Source organism: Vespa crabro, chromosome 5 (genome assembly GCF_910589235.1).
Source record: "Vespa crabro chromosome 5, iyVesCrab1.2, whole genome shotgun sequence".
Lineage (NCBI taxonomy): Eukaryota > Metazoa > Arthropoda > Insecta > Hymenoptera > Vespidae > Vespa > Vespa crabro.
The window spans coordinates 10,238,907-10,253,906 of NC_060959.1; the positions used below are offsets into that span (position 1 = coordinate 10,238,907).

Consider the following 15,000-nt stretch of genomic DNA (forward strand, 5'->3'; position numbering starts at 1 on the left):
ATATGTACAAATTTTGACTAAATTACATTTTTATATGAATATACGAACAAAATAAATGAATACAAAAAAGAAAAAAAAAAAAAAGAAACAAAAAAAATTAGTGCGCGGCACCGGGGAAAAAATATTAAGCAAGCACCGCGTTTGAGACGCATATGTTATATTGAGAGAGAGAGAGAGAGAGAGAGAGAGAGAAATAAAAGAGAAGAGAGGACACGACGATGTAAGAAAGGATAAGAAAAAAACAGGGAGTAAGAGTGAGAAAAAGATTGTGAGAGAGAGAGAGAGAGAGAGAGAGAGAGAGAGAGAGAGAGAGAGAGAGAGAGAGAGAGAGATAGAGAGAGAGAGAGAGCCCTCTGTCTGTTGTATATTATTTTTATTTCCACCTTTTTTACATAAAAACAAGCAAGATCGGCATTGACCGTGCTATGTATGGATGATATGTTCCGATACTAGAGTAAATCTTTCAACAAATACACAACTGTCTGTTATTTTCTTTCCTCCGAAATATATCGGTATATATATATATATATATATATATATATATATATATATATATATATATATATGAAAGAATATAAATTTACTTTATATTCTTTTTCCTTTTGAAAAAATATAAAAAAAAAATGTAGAAAAAAAGAAATAAAAAAAAAAAAAGAGATCATCTTATAACCGCAAAGAAGATTTTTCACAATTCGACTTTCATTATATAGCCTTTCATCCGGCTACACCCGACTATATATTACGAGGGAGGAGCAGGAGAGGAAGAAGAGAAGAGATAAGAAGTAGTAGAGGAGAGGTGGAGGGACATAGTGGGTGGTGGGGGGTGTCCATTACGGTCTCCTTCCATTTTGTAGGTATCCCCATAGAGTTTGAGATGGCGAAGATAGAACAAAAAGAAGAAAAAAAAAAAAGAAAAAGGAAAAAAAGAATAAAAAGAAATGAAATAAAATTATTAAATAAAAGAAAGAGAAAAAGAAAAAGAGATAGAAGAAAAATTATTTTAGGCATCTAAGGTTGCTTCAGCAGCAACGTTGCTGCCGTTGCCATCACTGCTGCTGCTGCTGCTATTGTTGTTGTTATTGTTATTATTGTTGTTGTACTGTTAATGCTGTTACCATTGTTGTTCTTGTTCATTCATGAAAACTGCAAGCTGATATCGCAGCCAATTTAATAATAATTATTTTTTTTACTTTTTATTATTATTATTATTATTATTATTATTATTAGTATTATTATTATTATTATTATTATTATTATTATTTATTGATGAATCATTCATTCGTCACTTATTATTGTTGTATTTTTTGATATATCTACGTGCAAATGGTAAACAGATAAATATATAGACAGATAAAATTCCATTTTTAATATCAATAGAGATAGGGAGAGAGAGAGAGAGAGAGAGAGAGAGAGAGAGAGAGAAAACGTTAAAAATTAAATTATACTATATACTCCTGCGAATAAAGTTTACGTATACGTGTGTGTGTGTATATATAGATATATATATATATATATATTTTTTTTTGAGTTTGTTTCTTCTCTCTTATTTACCTTTTCTTTCTTTTTCTTCAATCGGTTGACTGAAAATCATCGTTCATAATTGTTCTTTTATCTCTTTTTTCTCTTTTTTTTTTTGTTTATTTGTTTATTCGTTTATTTGTTTTTATTATGTATTATTATTCTTAATATTAATTTATACTCAATATACGTTCTATATCTCGCTTAATTATTTAAAATGGATTTCCATTAAAAATATTTTAACACATGTAAAATAACGAATTGCATTAATTTATTCCCATTATAATGGGAAAAAGTTCAACAGACGAAATTCTACTTGAATCTCGTTGTGAAATTTTCTAGGTATACATACATACATACATACATACATACATACATCATACATACATACATACATACATATATATATTTTTTTTGTAATTCCCTCATACGTACTTAATTACTTAATTTCTCAAGCAGAAATAAGTATATATATATAAGTTTCTCTATATTTTGTTTAGGACATACTTACGTACATACAATACATATAATACATACGATACATACATACGATACATACATACGTTACATACATACATACTTGCATACTTCGAATATATACATACATACTGCTGTACTTTTTCTTCCCCTATGGCGGAGCTATCCAAATAACTATAGTCGTTCGATAATTTGTGATAATTATTTAATTATGTTTTTAAATTACGATATCGTTGATATGATGATACCATTTGAACGAGATACTTGAACAACTCCGTTAGGTCTTACATTAGAGTCATATATAGGTATGTATATGTCTATAAGTCTAAGGTATATATATATATATATATATATATATATACCATTCACATGATATATCGCAGTATATCCAATACGATCATGAATTTTAATAATTTCTGTATTATTATTATTATTATTATTATTATTATTATTATTATCAACATTATTATTAATTTAATATTATCATTATTATTATCATTATTATTAATGAAATATTTTCTTTTTTTTCCTTCGACTTTGTTTATATTATTGCATTATTTTCATGAAAAAAAGTGTAAAGTTCGATATGCGCGTTTAATGGCGGCCGACAAAATGGCTACCACGAAAGATGGATTCCATATTGGATGTACTACAATGACATCAAGGAGAACCTCGTTCCTCTGTATCCTCATGAAGTATTTATCTATTTTATAAATCCTTCGAATGGATCAGAAGATCTTTCGAAAAAAATCTTTTTATTCTTCTTTCTTTTTCTTTACTTTTCTTTTTTTGTTACTTTTTTTTTTTTTCTTTCTTTTCTTTTCTTTTGATAATTCTTAATCAACATTTTTACCAGACGCTACATTTACGCGTTGGATTCATCGGTGAGCCTGGTCGACAATTATAGGCCTTGGCGAAGTCCTCGCTATTTGAAAGCGGGCCCAACACTCTCACCGGACCCGGTGAATGTACGCTACTGCGTATTTTCGTTAATGCATCCTCTCGTCTCATCGAGCCACACCAAATTTGTGCATAATTAAGGAAGAAGAGTTGATCGTGAGTTAAATTCACGCCAGGTAACAATGGTTCCTCTCCGTGTATAGAGACCCACTTTTTGTAAGCCTAAAATAACAAGAATAAATAAATAAATGAATAAATAAATAAATAAATAAATAAATAAATAAATGACAAAACGTCAGGTAGTGTATATAAGTTGTCCTAGATATTTGTTAAAGTAACTACGGTAGTTTATCGTACTTACACGAAACGATTGTTTTAATCCACCATTATCAGCGATATTTTCACCTTGTGTCATTCGGCCATTTATGTAAAGATCAACTTCTTGTAATTTGTAACGGGAGTACTGATCTACGATACACTGTGCTCTCTCTCGAAATGCTTTAATGGTAGCATTATTCCACCACTGCATCATATTGCCATCCTTGTCAAATTGTCGTCCCTTGTCATCGAATCCATGAGTTATTTCATGACCAATCACAACACCGATTCCACCGTAATTCAATGATTTAGGAAAGTGCTGAGAGTAGAAAAGCGGTTGCAGTATACCAGCGGGAAATACTGAAACCCATAACAATTGAATAGATTTTTTTTCAAACACCTCTCTTTTTATCCTTTCTCTTCTTATCTATATATTACCAATCAACTTACCTATGTCGTTTTTATTTGGATTATAAAACGCATTTAACACGGCTGGCTCCGTGGACCATTTATCCTTATCAACCGGTTGACGTAATTCTTGAAGATTGTGATATGCGTCGTATTTATGTACCGCCAAAACATTTTCCAAAAAATGATCCTCCGTTATGTTCAACTGAAATTATTTCTATTTGATGTGAACGTTTACAGGGATAATCTGATGGATTTTTATTTTAAATTACGTTTTGATGAGAACAAAAAAAATCAAAAAAGAAAAAAATCTGGTGACATATTTTAGATATCGAATAAACATATAAACAAACATACATAGACACACACACACACACACACACACATACCGTCACGTATTCGAAGGAAAGTTTGACCGGATCCTTCAAAAATTCTGGATAACCGATTCTCTCATTCATTGAATCAGCTTTTCCTTTGGCAACGGTCCTGGTTTCATCGTCCATCCATTGATTCTCAGCTAGCAATTCATTAAATGCTTCGCGTATAGTTCGTATCATTTCCAATGCTGTTTCCTATAATAATAATAATAATAATAATAATAATAATAATAATAATAATAATAATAATAATAATAATAATAATAATAATAATAATAATAATAATAATCATTATCAAAAAAGTATTCACGATGAACTCATTCATAGTTCTTTGATACATATATCACAAAGCATAATTAATAGCTTTAACGAACCTTGCTCTCTTGATTAAAATTGTCACGTATGAAAAGTGCACCCACAGCCATTCCAAGATTTTTATTGGTCCATTCGACGCATTGGGACCATCTATTTCTCTCGCTTAGTATTCCTGATAATATCTTACGAAACTCAATTCTCTTTTGCTGATACTCGTCTATCATATGCGGCATTATGGACATCACCAATCGCCATAATATATAATTGTGCAACGTCCTTTAAAATAGGAATAATAAATATTACGATGAAATCAAATGAAAAGAAATGCTAATGAAAAATTCATAATAAAAATAGCAATTCAATTGCCGGGTAATATTATTTTTAAAGGGGGGTCGAAGCTTTGATTGGAATTAAAATTATTGATTCCAAGAGCGATAGGATGTAGCGGTGGGAAGTACAATTTTACGTTGGCAAATTTAACGATGCGTTTTAAAAAGCGTTATCGATGTTATGAGATCGAAAAGGGGGAAAAAGAAAAAAAAAAAAAGAAAAGAAAAAAAAAAGAAAAAGGAACAAAGTCTAAAAGATATTGAAATAGTCGGAAATTCAATTTTCACCGGGAAATTTAATCATTTTTTAAATGATTTCGATCGAAAAAGGTAGTAAAAAAAGACATGATCGGGAGATAAAAGCTCTTGGGTTTTTAAAAAGCTGTTGGAAAAATGGAAAAAAATAAAAAGAAGAGAAAAAAAGAACCCCGGAACAAAACGGAAATCCGATTTCAACGGGCAAATTTTAACGTTCGACTTTTTGATTCTATGGAACGATGATAGATAAAAGTGTGGAGTATTAAAAAAGGGATATTACGATGTTACAAAAAGAAAAAAAAAAACGAAAGAAAGAAAGAAAATTAAAAAAAAAAAAAAAAAAACAAGAAGAAAGAAAAAAAGAAAACAAGAACGAACTGAAGAAAGTCGAAAATTCGACTTTTTAAAGGGTAAATAAATTCAATCAAAGGGGGAAGAGGGAGGGGGAGTTTAAAAATAAAATAAAATGAAATAATAGAATAAAGAAAAAGTGGATAAAATGTTTCTAACGATACGTTCATCGAACTACAATCTAAGATCAATTAGAAATTTTATGCAAATAAATTTTGTGCGATGTGGAAAGGAAAAAAAAAAAGAAAAGAAAAGAAAAGAAAAGGAAAAAAAAGGGAAAAAAGAACAATTCGATCGGATATTTTTCCCAAATACCCAAGTACCCAATAATTAATTGATATAACAAATAAATACCTGCGATCGGTTTTCTGTACGATACGACCCATTTGAAGGAAATAGGGCATCGCGTATGCCACTAGTGGCTCGTCCTCGGTAATCGGTGCGCTTATGAATTCCTCGAGATAAACTTTCCATTTAAGTTGCGGCACCTCTTCCTGTAGTTCCCGCAACGTTAACTTTCTATAGATCATTGAGGTATCATGCCTGTCGGCCTCGGGCAACGAAGCCTGCGAGATATTAAAAAGATACAAAGAAAGAAAGAAAGAAAGAAAGGAAGGAAGGAAGGAAGAAAAACTAAAGAGGGAAAAAGCAAACAAAAAAAAAAGTTCGGCCATTCTTAATTTGATTTAAATTCAATGAGAGAGAGAGAGAGAGAGAGAGAGAGAGAGAGAGAGAGAGAGAAGAATGGAAAGATTGGAAAAAAAAAGAAAAGAAAGAAAGATAGACAAAGGTCACGTACATTGGCAAGTTGTTTTTCAAGGGCGATCACGCGATTAAACTCGAGTGCTGCATTTTCACGATTGGCGCCAAGCAAAACAGCCACGTTGGTCATATAACGATGATAAGCATCCAATTCAGCCTCGCTGTTCTTCTTCAGATAATAATCACGACTGGGTAATGCCAGCTGCATTTGATCCAGCTAATCGTGAAAAAATCAATGAGAAACGAGTTTCGTTAATTAATCGCCAAATTAATTATATACTTTCTTTGATCGAGTTTTTGTTTCCCTTTAAACGTGGATCGCGATATCGCGATCCACGACTTTTTAATTGGGAATTTCTTTTTTCTTTTTCATTTAGCCCTTTTTTTTCTCCTTCTTTTACTTTTTCTCTTTTTTTTTTTTTTTTTTTTTTTTTTTTTTTTTTTTTTTTTTTTTTGTTATAAATTACGTATATAAATGGTTTTTATTTATTTTTTTTTTTTTTTTATTTTTTTTTCTTTATAAAATTTACTCCGGACGAACGCTTAATGAATCCTGATTGGTAAATTGAATTTTATTTATTTACTTTATTTATTTATTTTCTGGTTTTTTTTATTTTTTTATTTAATACTTTGTTTCGTTTTTGTATTTGTATTCGTTGTCGTTGTCGTTGTCGTTGTTGTTGTTGTTGTTGTAGTTGTAGTTGTAGTTGTAGTTGTAGTTGTAGTTGTAGTTGTAGTTGTTGTTGTTGAAAACGAATAAAAAAGAGAATGTCATGCATTCGTCGACCAAGGGGCCTTACTTTGCCGGCGCACCTGCAGGATGTTGGTTGAGGAATTCTTGTCGTCTGGGCCAACCCATTGCTCCATTAGAACGCCCTCGTTGTATTCACCACGTAGACGACCCAAGAGAACCTCGATTGGATAAGGTGGTGGCTCCCAAGATGCTCCGATAACTGCTGGCCAACCACCAAGTGCTGTCAATGTTTCCTTCAAAGGTCTGTCACCGATCTCTCGTATGCGCGCTGCAAATTCATCGATTATGAAAAGCAATAGAAAATTTTTATTAAAATCTTCGACGTGACAGGGAGTCCTTTCGCTAGGAGAATTGATTTTTTTTTTTGTTTATTTTTGCTTTTTATATATATATATTTATCTCAAATCAATAAAAGAAAGGAAAAGAATTGTGCGCGAACGCAATTGATTAATTAATTTATTTTACTTTCTCTTTTTTCTTTTTTTTCTTTTTTTTTTTTTTTTTTATTTTTAATTTATCATCAGTCATTAGCATAAAAATTCAAATGTTGCAAAAATACGAGAGTGAGATAGAGAAAGAGAGAGAGAGAGAGAGAGAGAGAGATAGTTTTGGGGAGTATCGTTAATTACATTTCTGTAATTTTTTTTTTATACCCACGGATGTCCATGCACGATTTGTAGAACATTTTGGCCTTTAGAGTTGCATGATTGTCGTTCTCGTTCGGTGATTCCTCGAGGACACGTTTCAGAATGATCTGGAGTTGATCAGCTAGTACTTCAAAGGTACTGATGGAACTTCTATCTTCTGGTATCACGTGCAAACGATTCCAAGCACCGCATGCGTATTGAAAAAAGTTAACACAGGGTGCAACAGTCTGATCCATCGCTGAGAGCAAACTTGCGGCTGTATATATGTAAAAAAAAAAAAAATCATTAAACTTCTTTTCAATTTTAATTCCTTTCTTCTTTTCTTCTTTCCTTCCTTCTTCTTTTTTTCTTGTTTTCTTTTTTTTTTTTCTTGCTTTTTTTTGCAATATTGAAAAAAATTACAACGACTCTTTCCTTTCAGTCCTTCAGGTTAAAAATTATTTACTAATTATTAAAATTGTCCAAAACTATTGTCACGAGCTATCATCGAAATTAATTTAAAACAAATCGTTGCTTATATTTATCATTATTTATTTATTTATTTAATAATTTAATTAAATTTGCTAGAAGCCAACGTGATTTTCCATCCCTCTCCCCAAAACGAGCAAAATTATCCGATAATGAAATTATCCAGAAGGATGATTAATATCGTGACACGACTTAAGTAAACTACGTCGATTTAATGAGCTGTCGCGTACACCGTCACAAATTAATTGCAATCATGATTAATCTTCACTCCTTTAGGCTAAATACTGTTAAGAGATAATTAGATATTTCATGTGAAAATCAAATATTATAAAATATACATTTTCAATATATAACAAGCATGTATATATATTTATACAAAAAAGTAAGATACAAATTTATTTATATAAATATATTATATTATATATATATATATATATATACATATATTTATTTTTTATTGTATATTACTCGGAGTATAAAATAAATATTTAATGTATATTAAAATATATATATATATATATATATATATTTTTTTTATAAATTAAATGAAAACAAACATGTACATATGACAAATAAATATAATAGATACAAATTTTATAACAAAATATTCACTTCATGTCACATGCAATATGCGCGTTGCAAGATCGACAGTAAGAAAAAATTAAAAATCTATAAATAAATAAAAACAAAAAAAAATATATGTATAAATAATTAAATAAATAAATAAAAATTTATTAATTAAACGTTTATCATAAGTTATATTCAATATCTATGTATATATGTACTGTACAATCGACGATGATAAAAAGAAAATTAAAAATTCGTATCGACGGAAGGAAAAAAAAGAAAAAAAAGAGAGAGAGAGAGAAAAAGAGAAAAATAATAACAACTAATTATTCAACCGTGATATATATATATATATATATTCAGATGCAATAATGAAAGGAAACATAGTGTAAGGGGAGGGGACGAATTCGATGAACGATAATTATTCGCCACACTAATTCGATTTTGTGGATGTTGCTCGCGTTAGATAACGTAAACGCTTTCGTTGGCAAGCTTGTATCGTTTTCGATCAACGTTTCAATTAATCACGCTCGACGAGAGCTCATCATCACCGAGCCATCCCTGATTTTCCAACGATTTTCAACGCGATCATCGTCATGCGTGTTCGGTTAAAGAGAACGACGTGTTTTTAATTAATTAATTAAAAAATATTTTTAAAAAATATACGATATATGATCAACGTCGAATATAATCGATAATATAATCGACGTTTCCAATTACACTTCGATTTATTTATTATTTAAAAGCTGTCTCTCTCATTCATTCAACTCAATCACTCTCTCTCTCTCTCTCTCTCTCTCTGCCTCTCCCTCTTGTTCCAATGTTCATTATAATCTAACATAAATTTTATTATAAAATTGTTTAATATTTTAGTCAACAATTAGGTGAGTTGACGGAATTTTTCTTTTTTATTTTCTTTTTTTTTTTTTTTTCTTTTTTCTTTTCTTTTTATGACGAAAAAATAAATTTAATTAAATCTTTAAGTCTCTTCGTGTGGATATATATACGTATATGTTTTTTGCATACCTATAGGTACATAATACATACATAAATATATACATATAATAGACTTTCGTATGCGCTTTTTATATATTAACATTAAACTATCAGATAAAAGTTTTAATTTATATTGTAGGAACTTACCGGTTCTCACGCATTCTTCGGACATGCACACGTTCGGACCTATAAAACAAAAGATATTACAGTTTTAAATATATTGTTAGAAAAAAATATTAATCGAGGATAAAGTTATCAATTAATTTCTTTCATACACGATACATTTATTTATTTATCTATTTCCATATTTCTTTACTTATTTATTGTCTTTTCTTTTATATGTGCACTTTTTTTTTTTTTTTTCTTTTTTTTTTTATAAGATAATCGTTGAGATAGAAAATTCTACAACACGATTTGTCGGTATGTATAATTTTTATTTTCCTTGAACTTGTCTGGAAATTTCATCTCTCGTATATTATTTTCTATTTTCTTTTTCCTTTCTTTTTCTTTCTTTTTTTTCTTTTTTCTTTTTTCTTTTTTTTTTCCATTATTTTTTCAGAGAAATAAAGGAAGGGCATAAGCGATGGTCACTGGTATTCGTGATATACATGCAAGAGAGCGTTTTATAAAAAACGCGAAGGAAAGTAACGATCGCCGAGAAATAATTTTGAAGAGAAAGATACAATCTCTCTGAGCATTTTTTACTGTTTTACTGTTTTACGAAACGAGAAGCTTCGAATGATACGAACGAAGAGAAATAGCGAGTCCGTAGCGATCCAACGACTTTGATAATCTTATCTTATTTTTTCGTTTTTTTTTCCCCTCGCCCTTTAATATGAAGTCACCTGGGTAAAATGTCCCTTCTTTTCTTTTCTTTTTTCTTTCTTTTTTTTCTTTTCTTTTTTTTTCTTTTTCTCTTTCGTTCGATTTCATTTCATTCTCATGTAAATGGCTATAAATGAAAATGAATAAATGAGAAATGTAAATGAGATTAAATTATTATTATATATATATATATATATATATATGTATATTAAAAGAATGTTATCTCTTTTTTCTTTTTTTTCTTTTTTCTTCTTTTAATTAAAATATCGTTTAACCGTCATATTACTTTTAGTCATATTACTTTTTGTAAATAAAGATATATATATATATATATATATATATATATATATATATATATATAATGAAAAAATTTTTTTTACATTATTATTATTATTGTTATTATTGTTATTATTATTAATAATATTAGCAGTTATAGATAAAGACAATAAATTATAATTTTGTTATTAATATTATTATCATTACATTATTATCTCAAATATATATATATATATATATATATATAAAATATTGTATTTTACTATTATTATTTTTATTATCAATGTTGTTATGATATACCTCATTAAAATTTTATATACACGTCAAAGAAAAACCTTAGTATATATAATTATGTTTTATGTATTAGAAAAAGACAATGCATCCAACGTTCGCAATAATAATATATTTCTCCATTTTTCTTTGTAATGAGCCTGAAGCATTACTAAGCTGACTTATGTTTCGAAATATTATTTAAATCTCCCTTTTTAGTTTTTCTTTTTTTTTTTTTTTTTTATCTTTTTTCACAAAGAAAATGAGTTCATTTAATCATCCTACATATCTATTTATTTCTTCCCTTAGTAGAACAGGAAAGCGTACGTGATTCAAGTCACCAGAATAAAACTTCTCTACACTCGAGGGAAAATTCGTCCGAGTTTTTTCTATTGTTCTTGCGGAATGCAAGGGCAGAACGAAGACAAGGGACAAGGAGGGGAAGAGGAAGTGAGGGTGGACAGGAGGATTTGAATTATTAATTCGTTACCTTCGTTACGCGATCACGAACGACGGATTTCTTTTTTCATTTTTTCCCCCCATTTCATTTTTAGTTGGATTCGTTAGCGTCGGCAAGAAAAGATAAAAAAAAAAAAAAAAAAGAAAAGAAAATGGAAAGATCAAATTTTTTCTCGTGGAATTAATTAATTAATTCTTAAAAAATGTCGAAAAAAAAGACAAGAAAAAAAAATATGTATTAATTACAATTTTTTTTCTTTTAAAGACCGCAGTCGGTAGGACTCGAACCTACGCTCCCAGAGGGAATCTGATTTCTAGTCAGACGCCTTAACCACTCGGCCACGACTGCTATATATCTTATCTCTTGTTAATTTTCTTTAAATACAAAACTTACATCTATAATTTCTTTTTTTTTTTTTTTATTTTATTTACATGGATATAATACGTATTAGAAAAATATCATAGAACTATCAAAATACCATCAAAAAAAAAAAAAAAATCAAGAGATATGTCGAATTTTTCACGAAGTAAAGTATTTATTTAGTCACATACAGAAAGGTGGGGGACTGATGTCCTGCGGCCCGACAAATTGGGACTTAATAACATTCTTTTATGAAATCTTTCAGATTAATTTAATTATGTTTTCTTTCTTGTTTTTTTTTTTTCAAATCGTCACATTTTTTGTTTCTTTCAGGTTTCACCAATATGCAATAATTAATATTTCTAATCTCGATTAGAAACTTTTGAAACAACCCACCCATCCTCCCCGTCATTCCCAATCCATCCCATATTGTGTATCTAATATCTATGGAATATTTAAATCGAAATAAACGAAGTCGAAGTTTCGTCTGATTTGAAAAAAAATTTCGCAAGAGTTGACGATTGATCGATCGATCGATCGATCATGACTGCGAATTACGAAATGATGTGAAAGAGAAGAGGATTTAAGAAAAAAAAAAAAAGAAATAAGAAAAAAGATACCAAAAAAAAAAAAAAGCAGTGAAGAAAAAGTTATGACGCCGTGTTTTATTTTCGATTAAATTTCGTAAGAAATTCATTCGTTCATTATATATATATATATACACACACACACACACGCACATACACGTTTATGTGTGTATCTCTTTATCTATTTTAATACGAACGTTAAAGATTTATGTCAACTATCGACACGATCTTAATGGAATCGAATCGAGTTGAGTCGAGTCGAGGCTATCGAGTCCTTCTACTCGAAAAGGCCAATTCCCAGATCGGTTTATAATCCTTTCACCAGAAAAAAAAAAAAGAAAAAAAGAAAGGAAGAAAAAAAAGAAGCGACGTAACGATTAAATTAGAAAAAAAAAAAAGAATCCGATCCGGACAATCCGTTACGATCTGATCTATCTTCACCAACGGATAAAATATCGCGTAATATCGACGTTTCTTAACATCTTATTTCATCAAATGAAAAATGTTCGATATCCGTCAACGAAGAAAAATTATTTTTCTACGGGGTAATTTTTTATGGTCCGTTGAAAGAAACAAAAGCAAAAATAAAAAAAAAAGAAAAAAGAAAAAAGAAGAACGAAATTTAAGAACGAAATTTTTTTTCAAATGATAAAAATCGTTTCAACGATAAGCTTGTGTTGAAAATGCATTAAATCATTTTATTACGTTCAAATATTTTTTTATAAAAAAAAAAAATATATATATATATATATATATTATATAAAATATTAAAATTCCTTTACGTAATAACCATTGATCAACGGATATCTAATGTCAGAATAAATTAATGTTATTCAACGCATTAATTTTCAGAACGTACGCAATAAATAATAATTAAAAGTTAAAAGTGTTTTAAAATTAAACACGTATATCTGTAACTGTTACAAATATTGAAAAAAAAAATATGTATATATATATATATATATATATATATATATATATATATATATATATATATATATATATTTGTACGTACATATTAAACATCAAAAGATTCTATTACATAATAAGCAATAATTAAAAATTAAGAATATTCCGAATTTAAATATATATATATATATATATATATATATATATATATATATATATATATATATATATACATACAAAACAAAACAAAAAATATATGCAGATATATATTAAACAACAACAAATTCTATTACATAATAAACAATAATTGAAAATAGAAAAAAGCGTGAAAATTAAATACGTGTATTTGTAAGTAGCATAAATATTGAAAGAGAAAAAGAAAATATGTATACACATATAGATAGGGAAAAAAAAAAAAATAAAAAAAAAATAAAAAGAGAGAGAGAGAGAGAGAGAGAGAGAGAGAGAGAGATTGAGTGAGAAAGAGAGAAAACGTATTTTATTTTATAAGAACATTTTCAAACGCGAACTATCACGTAGAAAGAAAATTCAATTGAAAACGAAAATGGACAAAAAGCAAATCTCATTCGAATTTCTAGCACGAGTTCGCACAAACACGAATAACGATATATATTTTCGTAACACGTGGCAAGCATAAAATTTCAACCCCTCTCGTTAAAGCTCCGTATACTTTATGTTACGTTAGCGCATCGATATCTCTCTCGATTTTACTTCGTCTCTTTTTACTCTTTAACTCAAGGTCATTAACAAGGTCAACGAAGAAACTCAATGATTCGAAATAAATTCATGTCCGATTTAAAATCGATCTATATAAATATTGTTTAATATTTATTGATACTTTAATAGACGTAATAATTGCGTCTAATATAACAAAATCTGATATATTTTTTTTTCTTCTATTTTTTTTATTTTTTTTTTTTTTTTTTTTTTTTTTTTTTTTTTTTTTTTTTTTTTTAAATAATAATAATAAATATATATAAAAGAAAAAAGAAAATAAATCGATAGAAAAATGATCAAGAATGAAAAATTGATTTACGAATAATAAAAACGTACGTATCATTTTTTACTTTCAATTATTTACACGAATCGTTATCAACGAATTTAATAAAGGACATTATTATTTTCTTACAAAATTAATAACAATAATTTTCTAACTGCAACAGTCAGTTCAGAACGATATCGATCGATCGATGTTATCGTAAATGTGTTTAATTTGGAACAAAAAAAAAAAAAAGAACAAGGAGAAAAGGAAAAAATAGATGATGAGAGAAAAAGCGAAAGAAGGAAGGAAAGAAAAGAGAGAGAGAGAGAGAGAGAGAGAGAGAGAGAGATACGAGATGAACGAGCGAAAAAAAAAAAGAAAGAAAAACAAAAACAAAAATAAAAGGATAAAAAAAGATGATAAAAGACTCACGTGGCTCTTGGACGCATTCCCGCGTTGTATTCAATACCAAGACAAGTAGAGTTAATAGAGAAATGCCGAGCAATGTGCCAGCCAATATGCCTAACATTTGTTGCCTAGCAGGAGCCCCACTTCGTCTTCTTGTTATCGAAGTGGCTCGTGTTATTCCAACAACCTGTCTTCTCGTATTCGTTGGATGAAGAACGCTTGTCACTGTTGTACCACCTCTTGGCCCATAGGTAACCTTCCATAATCGATGTCAAAGAAAAGAAAAAAAAAAAAAAAAAAAAGAAAAAAACAAGAAACATCGATTAATATTTTTTTACGGATAGACTCAATCCATGGATAACATAGATCCATGAATCCATAAACGAAATTGATTCATAACATTATTGATAAGAGATAATATTCTAGTGAGATTTCAAAAAAAAAAAAAAATAAATAA

General features: G+C 28.8%; 1 protein-coding gene and 1 non-coding gene across 2 annotated transcripts in view; both read right to left on the bottom strand.

Moving 5' to 3' along the window:
• Window positions 1–1,510: 1,510 nt before the first annotated feature.
• LOC124424181 (neprilysin-1-like) overlaps window positions 1,511–15,000 on the bottom strand; it is a 15,413-nt gene continuing 1,923 nt past the window's right edge. Inside the window, exons 2-12 of the mRNA XM_046962872.1 lie at window positions 14,568–14,799; window positions 9,593–9,631; window positions 7,425–7,670; window positions 6,827–7,035; window positions 6,051–6,230; window positions 5,606–5,817; window positions 4,373–4,589; window positions 4,011–4,193; window positions 3,664–3,826; window positions 3,257–3,573; window positions 1,511–3,117 (exon numbers count right to left, since the gene is read on the bottom strand). Coding sequence (XP_046818828.1) covers window positions 2,845–3,117; window positions 3,257–3,573; window positions 3,664–3,826; window positions 4,011–4,193; window positions 4,373–4,589; window positions 5,606–5,817; window positions 6,051–6,230; window positions 6,827–7,035; window positions 7,425–7,670; window positions 9,593–9,631; window positions 14,568–14,799 — 2,271 coding nt within the window. The 3' untranslated portion in view covers window positions 1,511–2,844. The remainder of the gene's footprint in view (window positions 3,118–3,256; window positions 3,574–3,663; window positions 3,827–4,010; window positions 4,194–4,372; window positions 4,590–5,605; window positions 5,818–6,050; window positions 6,231–6,826; window positions 7,036–7,424; window positions 7,671–9,592; window positions 9,632–14,567; window positions 14,800–15,000) is intronic.
• Trnas-aga lies at window positions 11,543–11,624 on the bottom strand. The gene has a single exon. It is a non-coding gene; the product is annotated as a tRNA-Ser (tRNA).